This window comes from Protopterus annectens, chromosome 11.part0 (genome assembly GCF_019279795.1).
Source record: "Protopterus annectens isolate FY-2018-M chromosome 11.part0, PAN1.0, whole genome shotgun sequence".
In the NCBI taxonomy this organism is placed as follows: domain Eukaryota; kingdom Metazoa; phylum Chordata; order Ceratodontiformes; family Protopteridae; genus Protopterus; species Protopterus annectens.
Window position 1 is genome coordinate 1379405877 of NC_056745.1, and position 19240 is coordinate 1379425116.

Consider the following 19240-nt stretch of genomic DNA (forward strand, 5'->3'; position numbering starts at 1 on the left):
TTTTGGTAACCAGGTAAATAGGCTAGTCAACAGACCCTTTTCAGTCCTGACTTGGGCCCATTGGGCAGAAATTACCGTGTCAAACAATACAGTCTGAGCTATCACACCAAACATTTTACATAAAAGCAAGTATACTTATTACAGCAATTACAAGAAGGTTTGAGCAAGGAAAATTATGATTCCATAATGGTCTGAAACAATGTTTACAGTCTATAATTTGAAGAATAACCTTTAAGGTGAGAGCAGTGAGGCACTTGGTATTGGTTGAGCAAGCAGCGATCATGGTACAAGCAATCAATTTACAAATGCACATTCAAACAGCTCATCTGTCACTGTAGAGGCAGAGAGTGTAGGCTGTGTGAAGACCATTGCTGAATCAAGGTAGTTTCCTGGCCCTTTCCTTTTGGAGCAGGAGCAAGCTGATTCTTTCAAAAAGTATTCTTTGTTTTTAAATGCATCTCTGGTGCTTTCTTGCCTGATGTCTGACAAAGATGGTTCCTGGTTCCATGTTGCTGGTGGCAGCTTAGATAATGCCCTTTCATCTGTTGCTGTGTGAATTTCAGCCTAGTGAGGTTAAAGTTCTTCTCATGTACATCTCTTATTGTGTAGTTCTGTTACCTTTGCAGTTTTGTATGTAATCGAGGGTTGTGTCCTAGCTTAATAATTTTGTAGACTTGTGCAGAGAGTAGCAGAGTTGCCCTCTATAGTATCTGGCAGTGATACATTAGCTGGTCTGCCAGTAAACATTTGCAAATTGTGTGTATTTGAATTTTTTGTGTTGCCACTATAGTGGAAGGTAGTTATTGGGAGACCATAACTGATTTTTGGAATAGGTGCATTCCTAGTTATGGCAAGATGAGTCATGGGTGTGTGAAGCTGAGAAACTTTGTAGCATAATTTAAGCTATCGCAGGGTTTTGTTGATAATGTTATCAATATGTTTTGAGACAGACACAGATGGAGCTTAAGGTTAATACTGTGTATTTCTGTCCTGCTGCTGCCAGCAAAAAGCCATTTTTGTGGGTTACATATATGCATTTTTGTAGAGTTTCAAATTGCTGAAGGGTAAGTATGTCTTTACACAATTCTTCTTCTTCTTCTTTCGGCTTTTCCCAGTTAGGGGTCGCCACAGGAGATCACCTGTCCGCTCATGATTGGCAGTGGAGTTTTACAGTGTCAAGTTGCCAGCCCGGCACCCTGCCTTCCACATAAGGCACACATACATGCACACACTCATGCCTAGGGCCAATTGAGAGTGTCCAATCCACCTACAGCATGTTGCCTTTAATCTAAGATAAAATCATTGAAGCAGACAAGTCCTTAAAAAAAGTAATAACAGCAAGGACCCAAGAATACATGCTTGCAGTACACTTATTCCTTGAGTAGAAAAGCAGTTATTTACGTGTACCAGAAATGTCCTGTCCTCCAAACCGCATTGGAACCATTTTATGGCTTGACAGCCACATTGAGAGAACGGTGTTAATTGACTGTCTCAAAGGCTCTGCTCATGTCTATAAACAGGCCAGCTGTTAATTTTGATTTATTCATATTGTTCCATGTATTATCAGTGGCTGTGTACAGGGCAGCCATGGTACTAAAGGAGTTGCAGTATATGTGTTCTTTCCCAAATAACTCGTATATGTTAATGTTGGTTTTTCAGATACCTTTTGTGAGAGGGCATGAGTTGGCTTTTGGTCTGTAGTCTTACATTTCATGCGATGAGGGTTTTATGTAGTGGGATAAAAACTGCATGCTTAAATAATGTGGGAAGCATTCCAGTAGAAAGTGAAATGCTATAAGATATGCTTTGGGGGTTAGCGATATTAGTGGCTGCCATTTTGAGAAATTCTGTCTTCAGCTGAGAAAATCTTGTACTGTTTTGAGTTTGTTATATAGGGATTTGTTTTTATTTTTTGGTGATTTGTCTGAAATACGTGAAGGTAAAAACAGCTAGTGTGAGAGTGCGTCTGGGAGGACAGAGATATGATTATAAGAAGTGGGTCACTTGTGTTACGGGAAGTTACTGATCATATCCTGAATTGTTTCTAGTAGGATTGGTCTGTAATCATTGACAGACTGCTGGGTTCCAGTTGTAGATTTAAGCAAATGCAGTAGTCTGTAGTTCATTCCAGAAGAGTTTTGAATCATCTGCAGTGCATCTTATCTTATGAGATAGAAAGCCTTTGCAGCATCAGTTGCCAATATGTACTGTAACATCTGCAGTTTTAACTGCATCTCTGTCTCCTGTTTTAAGAATTTTTCACGTATCTGTTGGTAACTTTGTTTTTAGTCTGTTTTATTTTTGCTCTTTTACAAAAGTAATAGTTTTGCATAAACATTACAAGTATAACAGTAAAAAGGTTTCTTGAGAAGACATTGTTTTTAGTTTGCACCCACTCTCTCTTAAAATGATTTATTTTAGGAAAGGTTAGCTTTTTAGTCTAGAAATAGCTTTGCTTCTGTCAACAGTTTTTCTTCTGCAGTGTTATCAGTGGGGTTGGAGAGATGGACCTGGAGAAGGATACGGAAAAGAAGTCCAGTCCTGCACCCACACCAAGCCCTAGCGTCCTGGATAAACCTTACCCAGACTGCCCTTACCTGTTACTTGATGTACGAGACCGAGATGCGTATGAACAGTGTCACATTATTGGAGGTAAAACATCACATCTCCCTTTTTTGCATTTATAACAGTTCTATCTAAAGAATAAGAAATAGTACTGCTGTTGGTGATTATGATGCAGAAGTAGTTACATTTTACTTAGCCACAACAGTGAGTTTAAAAATGAATAATCTTACTTGATGTCTGTTATTTTATATGTACTTAATACATTGTAGCTGAAGAAACTGATTTTATGATACTTTCACAGAAGATTACTGAGAAACTTCAAGAAAATAAATAACGTGTTTGCAGTGTCAGATGTTCACTGTATTGATGGTGAACTGCAGTAGTAGTATTGAAAACAGGAAGGAAATATGTAGCAACATATGTTAAAAGTTATGGTGTAAAAATTAATTCTGAAAGCACAGAAGTTCAGCAACAGTGAATAAGACCGTACTCTGAGCACTAGGCTGTTGCAAGACAAGTCTGTTTCTAGACAGAGCACTGGTGAGACAGTGCGAGAAGGGTACAGTGCAAAGACATTAGAAACTTGGATAGTGATGTGATATTTGACAGGATGCACATCAGTCTACAATGGATGATGCCTTCGGGGGGGGGGGGTTGGGGGTTGCAGGTTGATTACAATCCTCCGAAAGACCTGTGTTCAACAGCCATAGCAAATACTACACAAGTGGAAGAGAGGATGACAGTGTGTCAGCTTGTATCAAATCGAAGTGTACATCCGACTTATCTAAAAGGCAGAAAGTGGCACATGCCTTGAGCACAAAATAAAATGCTTTTTTGGTAGGGAAGTTTTTAATGACTTTACTTACACAACTTTGAGCTTTGAAAGTATTGCCGTGGTCTTGTAAGATTAAAACATTGAGATGCAAATATTGTTAGAACCACTTCAGGGAGAAACAGTGCACTCCGATGTACTACATTGTAAATGAAATGCCTGTAATTCTTTCTGCTCATTTGGTACAAGTGATGCATAGTCAGTACTTTTAACTCAAATGATCACCATAAAGATACACTGGTTAAGATTTGTTGCTTGTTTTATTTTTAAAACTTTTTTTTATACAATGTGGCCTTTATCTCTCTTTATATTTATTTCTTAAATAGTTTTTTTTTTTTTTTTACACTTAAGTTGTCATCTTTCGGCTTTTCTCGGTTAGTAGACTAGTTGGCATATGTACTTTTATGTGCATACCAAATGTTTTACAGTACAGGTAATGTTTGCAGTTATTCATTTTTGTCTTTTACTAGTTTCATTTTAATAACACTATATGAAGGATCATTCATGTTTGAAAGTACTGAGTAATTTCCCTTCTTAAGGTCAGTACTTACTAATTTCCCTTCCTAAGGTCAGGCATAGTATTGCAGGCTTACATACATGTATGGATTCTGTACAACAGGGTAATGTGGGGATCATATTCCCAAAGTTCATAAGTGTTTACTAGGCTAACAACCACAAGGGCCTTTTCGAGCCTAGCCATGCATCCTAAATCTCTTGACAAGTTCTGATACCCTTGATAAGTGTAAGCATGGGCCTGGGAGATGAACCATTTACAGGTTACCTGTGTCCATTAGAGATGCAGTTGCCAAACCAGGGATGAATTTCCAGTTGTCCAAGTTGCAGTTGAATTGGGTTAGGGAGGAACTCTGCTTCACATAGATTAGGAACCTGTTCCATAGACGGGATAGTCTCTGGGATACATACCTATCTCTCCCGCAGGTCCTATTTATATCACAGGCAAGGTTTAAGTCTTTAGAATGGGTAATTCTGGTGCTGTTTGTTTTCTGGATATGCAGGAGGTCCATCAGAGTGGTATCTGAAAATGTCCTGTATGTCAGGCATAGATCTCCCTTCAAAAGCCTGTAGGAGACTTAATGCAGGGATAGGGCCTTGAGGCAGTTTGCATAGGACATTTTACTTATGCCCTGTATTATTTTAATGAGGAACCTTTATGGATGTTCCATTTGTTGGATATTCCTGGATAGGTACATACCAAAGAGGGCATTGTACTCTATGATAGGTCTGATGAATGCCAAATACAGTGGAACAATGATTTCCTTGGACTTGGATGCTATACCTTTGTTTATAAGTTGCACAACATAGAATGATTTCCTCACCACTGTAGACACATGATGGTCAAAGGCTAGATTACTATCTGTGTGTATCCTCAAGTCCCTGACTACTGGGTCAACTCTAAGGGGTGTGTTGTCACTGTGATAGTTACCAGGAATGGCTGACTTCCCAAAGGATACTATTATGCATTTCTTGACATTTAGTTTTAGTCCATGGCTGTGACACCAGTTTTGTGTCAGCCCCTCCTGGAGAACATTTGTGTCGGTGTGAGATTCAATGATGGCTCCTAATTTGCAATCATCTGCAAATTTAGTCATCCAGAGATCATTGACATTGGCCTTGACTTCAGAGAAGTAAATGCCAAAAAGGAGCAGTACAAGGACTGATTCCTGAGGGACTCCACTTGTGACTGGCCTCTTTGTAGAGGTGGACTCCCCAATTCTAACTTTGTGGGTCCTGTCTGTGAAGCAGTTTGGTATCCACAGGTAACATACTGGTTTGTACTTAACCTCTTGAGTTTGTCAACCATGCTCGAGTGTGGTATTGTGTTATATGCCTTGGATAGGTCAAGGTAGGCAGTGTGAACGATTTTGCCCTCATCCATTGCTTTGGTGACCTTCTCAAAGAAGTCCACCAGGATGAGTAGGCATGATCTGCCCTTGACGAAACCAAACTGGGTTGGGTCTAGTGTCTAGAGGTTTACTATATCTTTATTGATCATCTCCATGATAATTCTTTCCATGGCTTTAGATATAAGACTAGTGAGACTTATGGGTCTGTAGTTTCCAGGGTCTGTAGATGGCCCACCTTTGTTAAGAGGGATGAGTGTTGCCTTCCTCTATTCATGAGGCATGAAGCCTGTTTGGAGGCTACAGTTAAATAGTAATTTAGAAGGCATCCAGGGGTATTGTCTGGGCCCATTGATGCAGTGTTCTTGGTCTTAGAGGGCATTAAGGACCTGTTCCCTAGTGATAGTAGGGGGAGTTATATTTGATATTTCCTGAGGGAAGGTTGAGGGGGAGAGGGGTAAAGTTGGAGATTAATTCATCATCCAGGAGGTTTGCTATATCTTCTGGGTCAGTATAGGTGACTCCATTTGCAATGGGCTCTGCACACAATTGTGTATGGCCTTTGAAGTTGCGGACATAGCCAAAGAATGCTTCATGGTTGTCCTTGGCCTGGGAGGGCCAAACTTACCTCAAATTTGGCTTTGGTAGACTTTATTTGTCCTCTGAGTTATTTGTTTAGTTTGAGAGTGCTTTTATCCTGCTGGGTGCCGCACCTGCTAATTTTTGCCATAATTTTCTTCCTCTTCCTCCTGTTATACAGCCTATTGATTTTGTGATTCCATCAGGGTGGCTTGTTTTTTGAGTTCTGTATATCTTCAAGGTGGGTACAGCTGCCTCTGTGCAGCTATTAACATGCTTGTATAGGGTTTCTGTGAACAGTTCTGCATAGGCAGCAGTGTTCTCAAGGTTTATGGGGGCCTGACATTTTGCCAGGTTCTCACTTAATAGCAGGAGGTTAGCCTTAGAATTGTTCCTGAATATTCCAGGTTTAGCTGGGGGTCCAGATTTAATTTTTACTCCAAAGGAGACCATTTTGTGGTCTGACCTTACCAGGGGAGGCATTACAGTAGGGGGACCTGTAGCTTGGAAGGAAGTGGTATTGGATTTTGCCTATGGTGATTTGAACATGGAACAGCTGAAGTGCATTGTCCTGTTTGACCAGCCTTGAAGTATATTTATTTTTGATGTAGATAGAGACACCTCCACCTTTAGTCCCTGCCTGTGAAGTAGCTGACCTAAATATGTGGAAGGCATTATAACCTTGCACTGTTGGTGTGCTCTCCACTGCTTTAAACCATGTCTCAATGACTGCACAGATGTCAGCATGCTCTAGGGTAAAGAGAGCTTCTAGGGAGTGGAGTTTTTTGTTTAGACTCCTAGCACTGAGCAGTAATACCTTTTAAGTTTCTTGGTTTTGATTTGCTATGTCAGAAGTACTTTCAGTTTGGCATTGCTGGAAAAAGGCACTATGGGGAAGACAATGTTTTAGCTAATCAATACCACAAAATGTCCTATATTATATCACCACATTGTAAGAAGCAGCCAGCAAACCTTTGACATTTTATTAAAATTGAAACACACCAAATCACTGCTCTAGCGCCTCGGCTTTTACAAGCCTTTAAGAGAGTATACAGAATATTTAAATTTTAATAAAATGTCAAAGGTTTGCTGGCTTCTTCTTACAACATGGTGATATAATGTTTTAGCTAATATTCGAAAGCCTAGAGGGGAGAGGTGCAGACCATCCCTGGCAAAACAGTGTGGTCTGTTGACCATCTCCTTCCATGCTGACAAATATTGCACCCCCTTAGAATGACACCAGAAACTAAGCCAATTATTAAAGTCAGTCAACTTTTGTTCATATTGTGGCATCATCCTTGGACAAGGTAAAATGCTGCTCTATGTTAGGCTCATACCAGCCTGAGAGATGCATTCTGAGAGCTCCATGATGTCTCTCTTCATATAGTCTGGGGAAGTACTTCTCGGGTCATTTACTCCCACATGGACTGTGACCGAGTCATATTGGTAATTGCTGTCCAGTGACCTAAGTGCATGTGTAATGTGGTGGATCCTAGCCCCTGATAAGCAACCAACCATGACTTTTTCCTTACTCAGACTGGTGAGAGGGACATCAGTGGGTCTCACAATGGAGTTTCCAATGACTAGAATGTTGGATTGTGTGGCAGGCTTGCCTTATGGGTTTAAAGGTAGAGGCTCCATGAGCTGTAGCTTGATTTGATGTGGTGGTTGTTTTGAAAGAGCACATTTGGGGCTGCTGAGGGTATTTGTTATGTGTACTTTGTCTAGGAGATTTTTGTGGTTTAGGAAGGTTACATTTAAGTGCCTCAGCATATGTGAGTAATAAGTTCGGCATTGCAGATTATACTTTTCAGTGTTACAGAAGCTGTGGAAAGATTTTTGTGCTTTAAGCCATACTTCTTTCCCCCAAGTGCAGCATTGGCAGCCAAGGGAATCTGTGTCCAATGGGCTTGCTCTACATCATCCCTGTCTGCATGTTAGACTTGGCCAAAGCCCCACCCCTCTTGTAGACCACATTCCATGCATGTCCTTGGCTTCCACGTGGGTTCTATCATGGATATATGCCTGACTGACTGCTCAACCTAGATTGGGCATGGATGGGCTCATCCTCTTTCCTCTCAAACACCTAAGCTGCTAATTGAACTCAGATCCCTGGGCTGTAGTCCAGATTTTATCCCTCTGCTGTACCATTGAGACTACAGTGTGTTTGTACATTCATGCACCCATGAACATGCTGCATTTTGACCTTGGACCTTGCCAGTACATAGCAAGTAGCTGCCTTATGTGTTTCTGGGGCTACCCTGGGAGGTGCAGACAGGGTGTAGATCACACATTGATTTGGACCACTTGGACCAACTAGAACTGGAGTTATAGCAACTTGAGTTTGGAAGAAACATGAATATGCGATATCAATGTTCAGGGCTGTTCTGAGCAGGAAGGTCGGGGAGGGAAGGCATAAGCACGGGAGGCAGATTATAGACACTATTTCTCTCTGAAACTTAGAGTGCTATTTCATAAATAAGTTTGTGGATCTATGGAATGAACTATCAGAATTTGGTGGTGGAGAGGGAATCCACAAAGGCATTGAACAAGTTGAAGATAAGGAAGGAAGATGGTAGAGATGGAGAGAAGATGCAGCATTAAGGCATTTAAGTGTAATGTAGGTAACTTTATTTCTTCCATCTGTTAAGTAAATGTTATATAATCAAGCTGCACTCATAAACTACCATGCAGAGCACCATCATAGGGTCTGACCCTGTGATTTGCCCACCCACCCCAAACAGACAAGGCTGCCTTAAGTTAATCATATTTTATTCATCGAAGCTGCTATAAACAATGACAGTATACCTTTGATCTCCCTTCAACACGCACACACACACTGACAACTGTATACTAACAAGATATCCTTAACCTAATGAGTATACACTCTGCATTCATAGAAACTGTCTTTAAAAAAAAAACACTGATCAAGCTGATGTAAAAAAAACTCCTGTCTTCTAATTTCTTTGTTGTATAGTTTGGCAGCCTAAAGTAATTTGTTATGTGTAGGTGTGTACCCTACGTGTACAAGTACCTGCCAACAACAGTTAAATTCTAGTGTTGTTAAGGCTTGTAGAGTGAAGTCCATTTGTTAAAAGAATAACTGGTTACCTAGTAAATATCTTGAAAAAATTTCTGCATGACAGCTTCCTTGATCTTATTGGACTTGAATCTCAATAATGTAGAGGCTCTGAGTATTTTTATTGTGCTTTAATATATTAGTCCCTTCCCAGGCTGAGATGCCTTGCATGCAGAATCTTCATTTCCTCTCTGTGTAAGTATTGGTTTTGCCAGGATTTTCAGTTTCGTCTACTATCCACAGCATATGCCTGTCAATGTCTTAGTGATTCTTTAAACTGCTGCAGTTAGGGGTGTGTCTGTCTGTCTGTGTGTGTGTCTGTCTGTCTGTCTGTGTGTGTGTCTGTCTGTCTGTCTGTCTGTCTGTGTGTGTGTCTGTCTGTCTGTCTGTGTGTCTGTCTGTCTGTGTGTGTCTGTCTGTGTGTCTGTCTGTCTGTGTGTGTGTGTCTGTCTGTGTGTGTGTCTGTCTGTGTGTGTGTCTGTCTGTCTGTCTGTCTGTGTGTCTGTCTGTCTGTCTGTGTGTCTGTCAGTGTGTGTGCACATATCCAGTAGTAGACTGGCATCCTTTATGGTGTCTACTCTCTATATGTTTTGCTGGGATAGTCCTAAGCTTTCCCCATGATGCTGAGAAGGATAAAAGTGGATATCAGAAAATTAATGAATAAATGAGTTTATGATGATCCGGACCAAAGTTCATAATGCCTTCTATTGGCAGAACTACAGCAAGTAAAAACAAGGCCACAGTTATTCATGCTACAACAGTAAGAGCTGCAGTGCAAGACAGTACTGTCACCTTAATTTACTAAATGCAGAAGTGAACAACAGTAGAAAACGGTTCTCAACTTTGCTTAAGAGTCCTTGACAAAGGCCCAAAACTGGAGAGAGACTTTCAGTATTACTCTGTTTCACTTAAAAATCTAGAATATCAGGTGCATCAACATGCATTTTCTGAAATGTACTGTTTTGCACGCTTTACTTGAATGTAACGTAACCCTCAGCAGTTTACCAATAAAGCAAACATTTTACAAGGGACAGGGCAAAAATATGAGGCAAAATCGGGGAGAGTTGAAAGCTATGTGATGCTCATAAAACATGCTTATGTAAAGTCAGAAAAGTTTCTACAGGTTATTAAATGTCATACTTTGGATATTCTGTTAATAGATAATTTTCATTTTTAGAAATCCAGCTTTAGCACACTCTAATCATTAGAGAAAATTGTTAAAACTCACTTGGTCTGCCATGAGAGGAGTTTACTATGAGTACTAGGGTCAGAAAATTATTCTGTGGTTTCTAATGATATTCTTACAAACGCTTGTTCCTTTAATGGTACTAAAGCATAACTAAAATCTTTCTAGGTTCATAAGTGCATACTAGGCTAGCTGCCCTTGCAGGCCATTTTCACCCTAGCCATTTTCCTTTTTTGTGCTTGAAATAACCTATCTGATTTCATTACAGATTGACCTGACCCATCCCATGGACAACAATTATATATTACCCCTAACGAAAATAACTGGCATCATACCACAGATATTTTGAGGGGACCCATAAATTTGATAAAGCATTTGAGATGCTTCTCTCCTTTAGTTGTACGGGGGGGGGGGGGGGGTCAGCAGCCCTGGAATAAATTCTGTTTCCCATTCATAGATCTAAGTTGTGCTTGAATATAGACAGGGATGAACTTTGTTTTATGTAGAACTTTGTTTTATGTAGATGAGGAGTCTGTTCGACAGCAGCAGCAGTATCATGTGCACAAAATATACTTATCCCTCCAAATCATTCTGTTGATATTGCAGAAGAGGTTTAGATACCATGCATTTCTGATGACATTTGACTTGGTGATGTACAGTAAATCCATCAGTAATGGGTCGAGGGATGCCTTCAATGTCAAACACAGGTCACCTGTTAGCAGTCTGTAGGATACAGAGTATGGTCACAAGACTTTGTGTTGGCCCATGTAGGGCACATTGTGTAGGCCTTGTATCCTTTTATTAAGGTATCTCTCTGGACATTCCAGTTGCATGTATCTGGACAGATACATGCCAAAGAGGGCATTATATTCAATGATTGGCCCAATTAAGGCCGAGTAAAAGGGGGGCAACGGCATCCATAAATCTAGACACAAATCCCTTTGTTTTTAAGCTGTGCAATATAGAATGACTTTCTTAAAACAGAAAAAACACTTGTTGGTCAAAACTTGGGTCACTGTCCCCATAAGTTCCCAAATCCCAAACAACTGTGTCAGCTCTTAGGAAAGTATTGGCAATGTGTTAGTTCTGTGGGGTAGGTGACTTCCCAGAGGATACAGTAATGCTTTTTTGACATTTACTTTCAGTCCATAATTTTGGCACCAGTTATATATTTGGGGCAAACCGTCTTGTAGGATGGCAACGTTATTTGGGGATTCAATGAATGCTCCTAGCTTGCCGTCATCTGAAAACGTACTCAGCCAGAGCCCTTTGGTTTTGGCTTTTACTTCAGAAAAGTTGATGACAAGCAGGAGAGGTCCCAGCACAGAACCTTGGGGGGACTACAATGGTGACTATTCTGTTTGTGGCGGTAAATTCCCCTGTTTTGATTATCTGCATCCTAACTGTGAGCCAGTTGGGTATCCAATGGGTGTGACATAGGAGTTTATTTCCAGCTTATTTAGCTTTTCTACTATGCCTGAGTGGGGAATTGTCAAAAGCTCTGACCAGGTTGCAGTATGCAGTCTGTACCATTTTGCCTTCATCCATTGCTTTGGCGACCTTTTCAAAAAAAAAAATCAGGCTGAGTAAGTATGACCCACCTTTGACAAATCCAAATTTAGACTGGTCCAGTGTTTGATGGTTCCCTGTATCTTATTGTCCAAGATTTTCAGGAAATCTACTTTTTTGAATTCATACTTATAATACTCTAGTTACCATCCTCCCTCTCAAAAGAGGGCAGTGGTAGTGACAGTTAGTGAGAGCAGCCAGGATGGTAACTAGAGAAATTGACTTTAATAAAGAGAGATTTTATGATTAATATATTTAAATCGAGGGGTTACCCAGAAAACTTACTGTAATCTCTTAAAAAGGAGGTTTGCGATAAAAGGCAGAGAAGGATTTATTCACCTATATTATTTAAGGGCAATCTTTATAGTAAATTTATCACCGACACTAATAGCAAGTTTGATGGGCATTTTGCATTCATACTTATTTACAATTGTAAAACCCCAGAAATTTGTTCTGTAGTTAAGAATTGGGCTTTTGTCATTGCTGATTACAATATGTTAAGGTCATTTGGTTCATCTCCAGTGTTTACTTTTAGGAGAGACTTGAATTTTAAAAGCATCTTAGAAAGAGGACAAAGTGATGTTAATAGGGGACAGTTCAATACTAGAGTAGGAAACTTTAAGTGCGGTAGATGTAAACAATGTTCATACATTTTGGAAACAAAGAATATTTTTTTGTTAAACAATTTTAGACCAGATATACATTCACATTATAACTGCTGTTCAAAAAATGTTATATATATTGCAAAATGTTTGTTCTGCCCTGCCTTCTGTGTGGGGAAGACTTCTAGAAATTTCAGAAGTAGAATATACAAACAGGTGTCTGATATTTCTAAGAAGGTAAAACTAATGCTTTGAGCAGATACACAGAGAAATACACTGATCATACTTTAATTTCTAATAGTTCAGCAGATTATTTATGATAAACAAGGCAGGGTAGTTCCAGAACATCTTGAGGCAAGTGAGCTTCTTTGGCAATTAAGACGTGACGCTACAGAATTTCCTGGATTTAATGAATGCAAGTAAGACATTCACCCAGTAAGCTTTTATTTACTTGTTATATTTTAAAAGTCTTCTACTGTTAATTGATATTTTGAATGATTAATTGTTAATTTGTGTTTTAGAAGTGCATATAAGGGAAATGTGGGTAATTTGATGACTGTTGTGAAGAAGTCCTGTTAAAATTTTACGGACGGATGCACTTAACAATAAAGTTTGGATATCTGGGCAATAGAAGTTCTCTTCTTCATTTTATTGTGGTCTGCTGTTTTCATAGGTTCATAGGTAGGTACTAGGTTATCGGCCCTGGGGCCTATACAAGCCCAGCCAAAAAGGTACCCTGGCTTTTGCCACCCAAGAAAATTATTTTCCTGTGCCACTGTTGAGCAGAGCCACAGAGGTGATCCCCGAGATTTTCCTATTTCCCATCCAATCATCAAGATTTTTCTTGAGTGCTAATGAGGAGCTTTGTTTGATATAGATAGGTAGTTTATTCCAGTTTATGGGAAGTCTCTGGGACAGGAATCTATCCCTCCGGCATGTTCTGTTTATTGTGGTGACAAGGTTTAGGTCCCTAGAGTGTGTAGCTTGGAGGGATTGGGATTTCTTTAAGTGGAGCATGTCCAAGAGCTCTGGGTTTGACATAGCTTTGTATGTTAGGCAGAGATTACCTCTGAGTAGGCGATATGCGACTGAGTAAAGCTGGAGTTTTTTGAGACTGTCTGCGTATGGCATCTGTTTGAGGCCGGTAATCCTCTTTGTGAGGTATTTCTGCGGCCTTTCCAGTTGTTGTAGATGTCTTGTGAGGTACATACCAAAAGGGTCATTGTACTCTATAATGGGTCTAATGAGTGGTAGTGATGAGTAGAGGGGAACAATGACCTCTTTTTTTCTGGATGAGAAACCTTTTGTGATGAGGTGTGCCACGTAGAAGGATTTCCTGACTACTATGGCGATGTGATTATCAAAGGAGAGACTACTGTCCACCTGTGTCCCAAGGTCTCTTAACACACTTTAGGTGCTAAGTATACTACCGCCTATGTTGTAGTTCATGGGTACAGAGTTTTTACCAAAGGGGATGACAATGCACTTTTTGGCATTGAGCTTGAGGCCATGTCTTTGACACCAGGCATCTGTCTCAGTGAGGCCCTTTTGTAGGATGTCCACATAGAAGTTTCGACTCCTAGTTTGCAGTCTTCTGTGAACTTAGTTAGCCAAAGACCTTCTGTGTTAGCCTGTACTTCAGAGAAGTAGATACCAAACAGGAGAGGACCCAGGACTTGAACCCTTGGTACTCCACTTGTCACTGATCTGAAGTCGGATTTGGAGTCTGCTACTTTCACAGTGTGGGTTCTGTCAAGTGAACCAGTTGGCAACCCATCTTGTGACATAGGGATTTATACCTAGTTTAGTGAGTTTATCTATAATTCCAGAGTGGGGGATGGTGTCGAAAGCCTTGGCAAGATCTAGATAGGCTGTGTGAGCCACCTTACCTTTGTCTACGGCTTTGGTGACTGCTTCAAAGAAGTCTATCAGGTTTAGGAGACGTGATCTGCATTTTACAAACCCGAACTGGGTGGGGTCCAGAGTTTGGAGATTACCAATGTCTTTGTTTATAAGTTCCATGATGATGTGTTCCATGGCCTTGCAGACCAGGCTCGTCAGGGTAATGGGGCAGTAGTTCCCAGGGTCCGTGGTGGCGCCCCCCTTGAGGAGTGGGATAACCGTCGCTGTGCGCCATTCAGCAGGCACAAAGCCTGAGGTGAGGCAATGATTGAACATGGTACTTAGGTGGGGTGCCAGTTTGTTCTGCAGTTCGTGTAGAACGCAGCCTGGAATATTGTGTGGTCCCATGGATGCTGTGTTCTTGGCTTTGGAGAGTGTGGTTTTTACCTGTGCAGCCGTGATCACAGGAACTTTGCATTCTTCCGGTATAGAGTTGGGCTCTTTAATGGGTGAGAGGGGGGTAAAGTTAGCACTGAACCTATCTGCCAGGATGTTGGCAATATCAGTTGGGTCTGTATATTTAGTGCCATTGTGCTGCAACTCAGAGCAGATCTGAGTGTTGCCATTGAGATTCTTGACATAGCTATAGAATGCTTTATGGTTGTCTTTAGAATCAGTGGCGATTTTGTTTTTGTAACTAGCTTTGGAGGATTTTATCAGGGATCACAGCTTCTTACTGAGGCTGACCAAGGACCTCCTCCACTCATGGGATTTTCCTGTCTTTTGCAACAGTTTCTTCCTTCTGTTGTACAGTTTGTTTATGGCAGGGGACCACCAGATTGGCTTCCTTTTTTTGGAGGATAGCGTCTTGGTTCTGTTTGGGATAGCACAGTCCATGCACTCATGTAAGTGCTTATAAAGTGCAATTGTGTAGGATTCAGTAGTCGTAACTGTATTGTCCATCTGCATGGGTGTCATGGAGTTCACTTCTGTCTTAAGCATGAAGTTGGCCTTGGAGAAATGTTTTACCATGGTTTCCTTAATGGGGGGTGGGGGCAGGATGTGGATATCTAGGGTAATTAGCTTATGGTCGGATCGGACCAATGAGGCATTGACTTCAGGTGTGGAACACTTGTCACTCATGTTGGTAATGACTAGATCTAGGATATTGTTGCCCTTGGTGGGGGTGTGGATAAGTTGATCCAGGGCAATGGAGTTTATAAATTCCAGAAAGCGTTGAGCGAAGGAGTTGGTACATGAGTAGTTTTCCCAGTTAATGGTGGGGCAGTTGAAATCACCCATTATTAGGGTGTTTGGTTGAAACCTAATATTTTCCAGTACATCAAGAAAAGGGGAGTGGGAATCCTAGGGCATGGTGGGTGATCTGTAGCAATCTGCAATTTGGATTGCAGTTTTGCCCAGAGTTAGTTGCACTTGGATAACCTCGGCTGCATTATGCTGAGCAACTAGCCTGGAGATGTGGATATCCTTAATGAATATGGACACACCTCCGCCTTTGGTGTTCTGGTCCAGGTTACATGGCCGAAAATTGTGGTATGAGTTATAGCCTGGTAGTGCAGGGGTGCTCTCTGGAGCCTTGAACCAGGTCTCAGTCACTGCACAGATATCGATGTTCTCCATTTTAAGGAGTGCCTCGAGTGAGTGCATTTTGAGATTTAGACTTCTAGCCTTGAGTAGCATCACCCTCAGTTTTTGCTTGCCTGTTCCTGTTACGGTGGTGAATTTGTCATTTGAACCTTGCCTAAAAAAGGCACTATAGGGGCGGCAAGAACCTTAGCCAGTATCCAGAATCCCAGGGGTGACAGGTGCAGGCCATCTCTGGCAAAGCATTGTGGTCTGTCGACCATGTCATCCCAGGCAGAGAGATACTGGATCCCGTTAGAATGGCACCAGAAGCTTAGCCAATTGTTGAAGTCAATCATTTTGTCCTTGTACTGCGGCATCATTCTGGGTGATGGCAGAATGCTACTCAGGGTTAGGGTCATACCTGCCTGGGCTACAAGATCGGAGAGCTCTTCCATGTCTCTCTTTCATGTAGTCCAGGGAGGTACGTCTCAGGTCATTCACACCATCATGGACAATGACAGAGTCGTATTTGTACTTGTTGTGGAGTGACCTGAGTATATGGGTTATGTGGCGGATCCTAGCACCCGACAGGCAGCTGACAGTAAACTTCTCCTTGTTTAGCATGGTGAGTGGGACATCAGTGTGCCTGACTATAGAGCCACCTATGACTAGTGTGTTGGGTACGTTGTTTTGCCTTATTGGCTGTGGTTGAGTGGCACACTGAACCTGTGGGTTCTGTCTCATTTGGGTTGTGTTGGGGGGTGGAGGTTGCTTGCATTTCTGCTTTGGAGGTCTCTGTTGCTTGAGCAGATTATTATTGAGAGCCTCCGCAAATGTTTTTGTGCTTCTATGTGTGGATTTTGGTGGTGTAGATTTAGTGAGACTATGTGATGAGTGTGGTGTGGTGTGGTGCAAGTGTTTACCTTCTCCTCTTGACTGTCAAGTTTAGTCTTGATTGGAGAGAGCTTTACCTCCAGTTTGGCTAGATAAGTGCATCTCTCACAGGTTGTAGTGTTGGGTGGTAGGAGGAGAGGGTTGTCTGTGTACATGAGGCAATTGCTACATTGCCCCAAGATGCCCAGATTCATCAGATAGACTGGAGAAAACACTGGGAGCTGACCCTTGGACATGCCTGAATAAAAAACTGTTTTCCTCTAGATAAGTGAGGAAAGTAAGTACAAGAGCTGTTTTTCTCTAAGCAAGTGAGGAAAGTAAGTACCAAAACTGTTTTTCTCTAGGTAATGAGATAGGTTGAGTGCTGTAGTAATTAGTTATTTAGTGCTTACAAGTTATGAACAAGTGCTAATCACAAATAAGCAAATTCAAGTGCTAAAACTAAGAATCTGTATCTGGACTAAACTAGTTACAGGAAAGGGGGGAAACAAGTGCAAATGCGGGCTTTTAAATCAGAAAGTTGAGAGAGATGGAAAAACTGCCCAAACGGCCAATAACTACATTTTCTGGGCCAGAACCACTCCTTATGTGGTAGATGGGTTACCTAGTGCTTACCACTCCCACTGATGAGCTAGAAGGCTTCCCTCCAACACACAAAGCTTGGGGGGGGGGGGCTCAGAAGCTTACATACAGTCCTGGATACAGCCAATCTTCTGAATCTGGACTACACTAGTTACAGGAAATGTGTGTATATATATATATATATATATATATATATATATATATATATATATAAACATATATATACAGAAAAGTAGCTAAAACAGCAGTAAAAACAATTGAAATGCAGTGCAAGCTAGCACACTTGAGTATGTAGCAATGTTAGACCAAACAGTTGAAAAATTGCAATTAAATTAAAAATGACTAAAAACAAGTGCAGGAGGAGTCTATTGGGTAGAATGAGGTAAAGAGATGGGACTGGGGGGAGTGTCCCAGATCAAATCTACAGTGGGGGCGGGCAACTGCAAAAGCCTCCAAATTTAAACAACACAGAAATAGGGAGGGTGGGTATGGGAAAACCAACACCTTCTGCAGAGATCTGAAAAACTATACAGTGAAGCAAAAATAACAGTGCACAACTCTGAAGTGCCAGAAAAATATACTCAGCTCTGTACATCTCCAGACAGTTTGAAGAGCACTCTGTCAGGACACAGGAAGGCTCCAGCAATGGTTATGTCTAAATGTTCCCTGTATCTTGACTGATTAATTCCATGATAAGTCTTTCCGTGGCTTTACATATGAAGGTGGTCAGTCTTATGGGTCTGTAATTACATGGATATGTGAAAGATCTTCCCCTATGCAGGAGGATGACTATAGCTGTTCTCCATTTGCTTGGTACAAAACCTGTATGGAGGCTGAGGTACAACAGTGTTAGTGGTGTGGCTAAATTGTGCTTCATGGTATTTAAGATGCATTCAGGTATATTGTCTGGACACATCAATGCAGCATTTTTAGCTTTTTGTAGTACTTTTAGGGCTTGGTCTGGTGTGATAGCTGGAGGCAAGCCAGTTTTAGGTATATCTTGAGCAGATGGATGGGGAGAGAGTTAGAGCTAAGTTTATCGGCCAGTGGGTTCGCTGTATCTTCAGCCTCAGTGTAGGTAGCCTCATTCAAAATAAGCTCCATGCAGTACTGTGTTGTGGTTTTGAAGTTAGGAACATAACTAAAAGAATGCATTTTGATTCTTTGGCTTGAGTAGCTACTTTAGCCTTATACTTGGCTTTGATGGATTTTATTCAGCTCCTGAGTTGTTTGGTTCAGTGACAAGGGCACTAATATTCTGAGAATTACTCTTCTTACTTTTGTTCAAAATTATTTTCTTTTATTACAAAGCTTGTTGACATTATGATTCTACCATGTAGGTTTTTCATACTTAAAAGTTTGTTTTTGTTTAAAAAATAATAAAAATCACAGTTGAAATGAACCACTAATGCAATTAGTAAAATTGAGTTTAGGAAAATATAAATAACTATGTACATTGTATACAAAGCAATAAATATTAGTTTTGCAAGCAAGCTGGTACAAAGACAAAATTGATAGGGCAAAGTAGTTAAAAGGAAAGGCATTACCATTCTATTAAAAGCTTGAATTATAACCTAGATTAGCATTATTCTGTCACATATGTTAAGAATTATGAAAAATATTAAATTTATAGGATGTTTTTGGAAATTTATTGCCACTTATTACTATTACAGTTGGAGTTAGGAACTTAAAACAGTTGTGAAATTCTAACAAGCACTCAGTAAAAGTATTCCAGTTCGAGGTTTTTAAGTCTAACCAATTATTGTAATGAAAATCAATAAATTCTGATCTTTCGGATTAATTTCAGTTGGCAGAAGATGGAGGATAGCAAATTCCCAAGAAAGAAATTTTTATGTTCTTGAAGACGGTAGTATTTTTAATTTGTTGAGTAGAGCAGACCAAATCTGTGTAGAATATTTACAACCCCAAATAATATGAGACAAATCAGCTTTGCCTGATCCACAAGCGGTGCAGGAAGATGAATATGTAGAGATATAATTGACCATTTTATAGGGGGTTAGATATGCATAATTTGAAATCAGTTGAGCTTAAAAATTTTTT

General features: G+C 40.6%; 1 protein-coding gene across 1 annotated transcript in view; it reads left to right on the forward strand.

Annotated features, from left to right (window-relative positions):
• CEP41 (centrosomal protein 41) overlaps window positions 1-19240 on the forward strand; it is a 1035505-nt gene that overhangs the window by 565379 nt on the left and 450886 nt on the right. The window contains exon 5 of the mRNA XM_044088672.1: window positions 2483-2652. Within this exon, the coding sequence (XP_043944607.1) occupies window positions 2483-2652 (170 nt within the window). The remainder of the gene's footprint in view (window positions 1-2482; window positions 2653-19240) is intronic.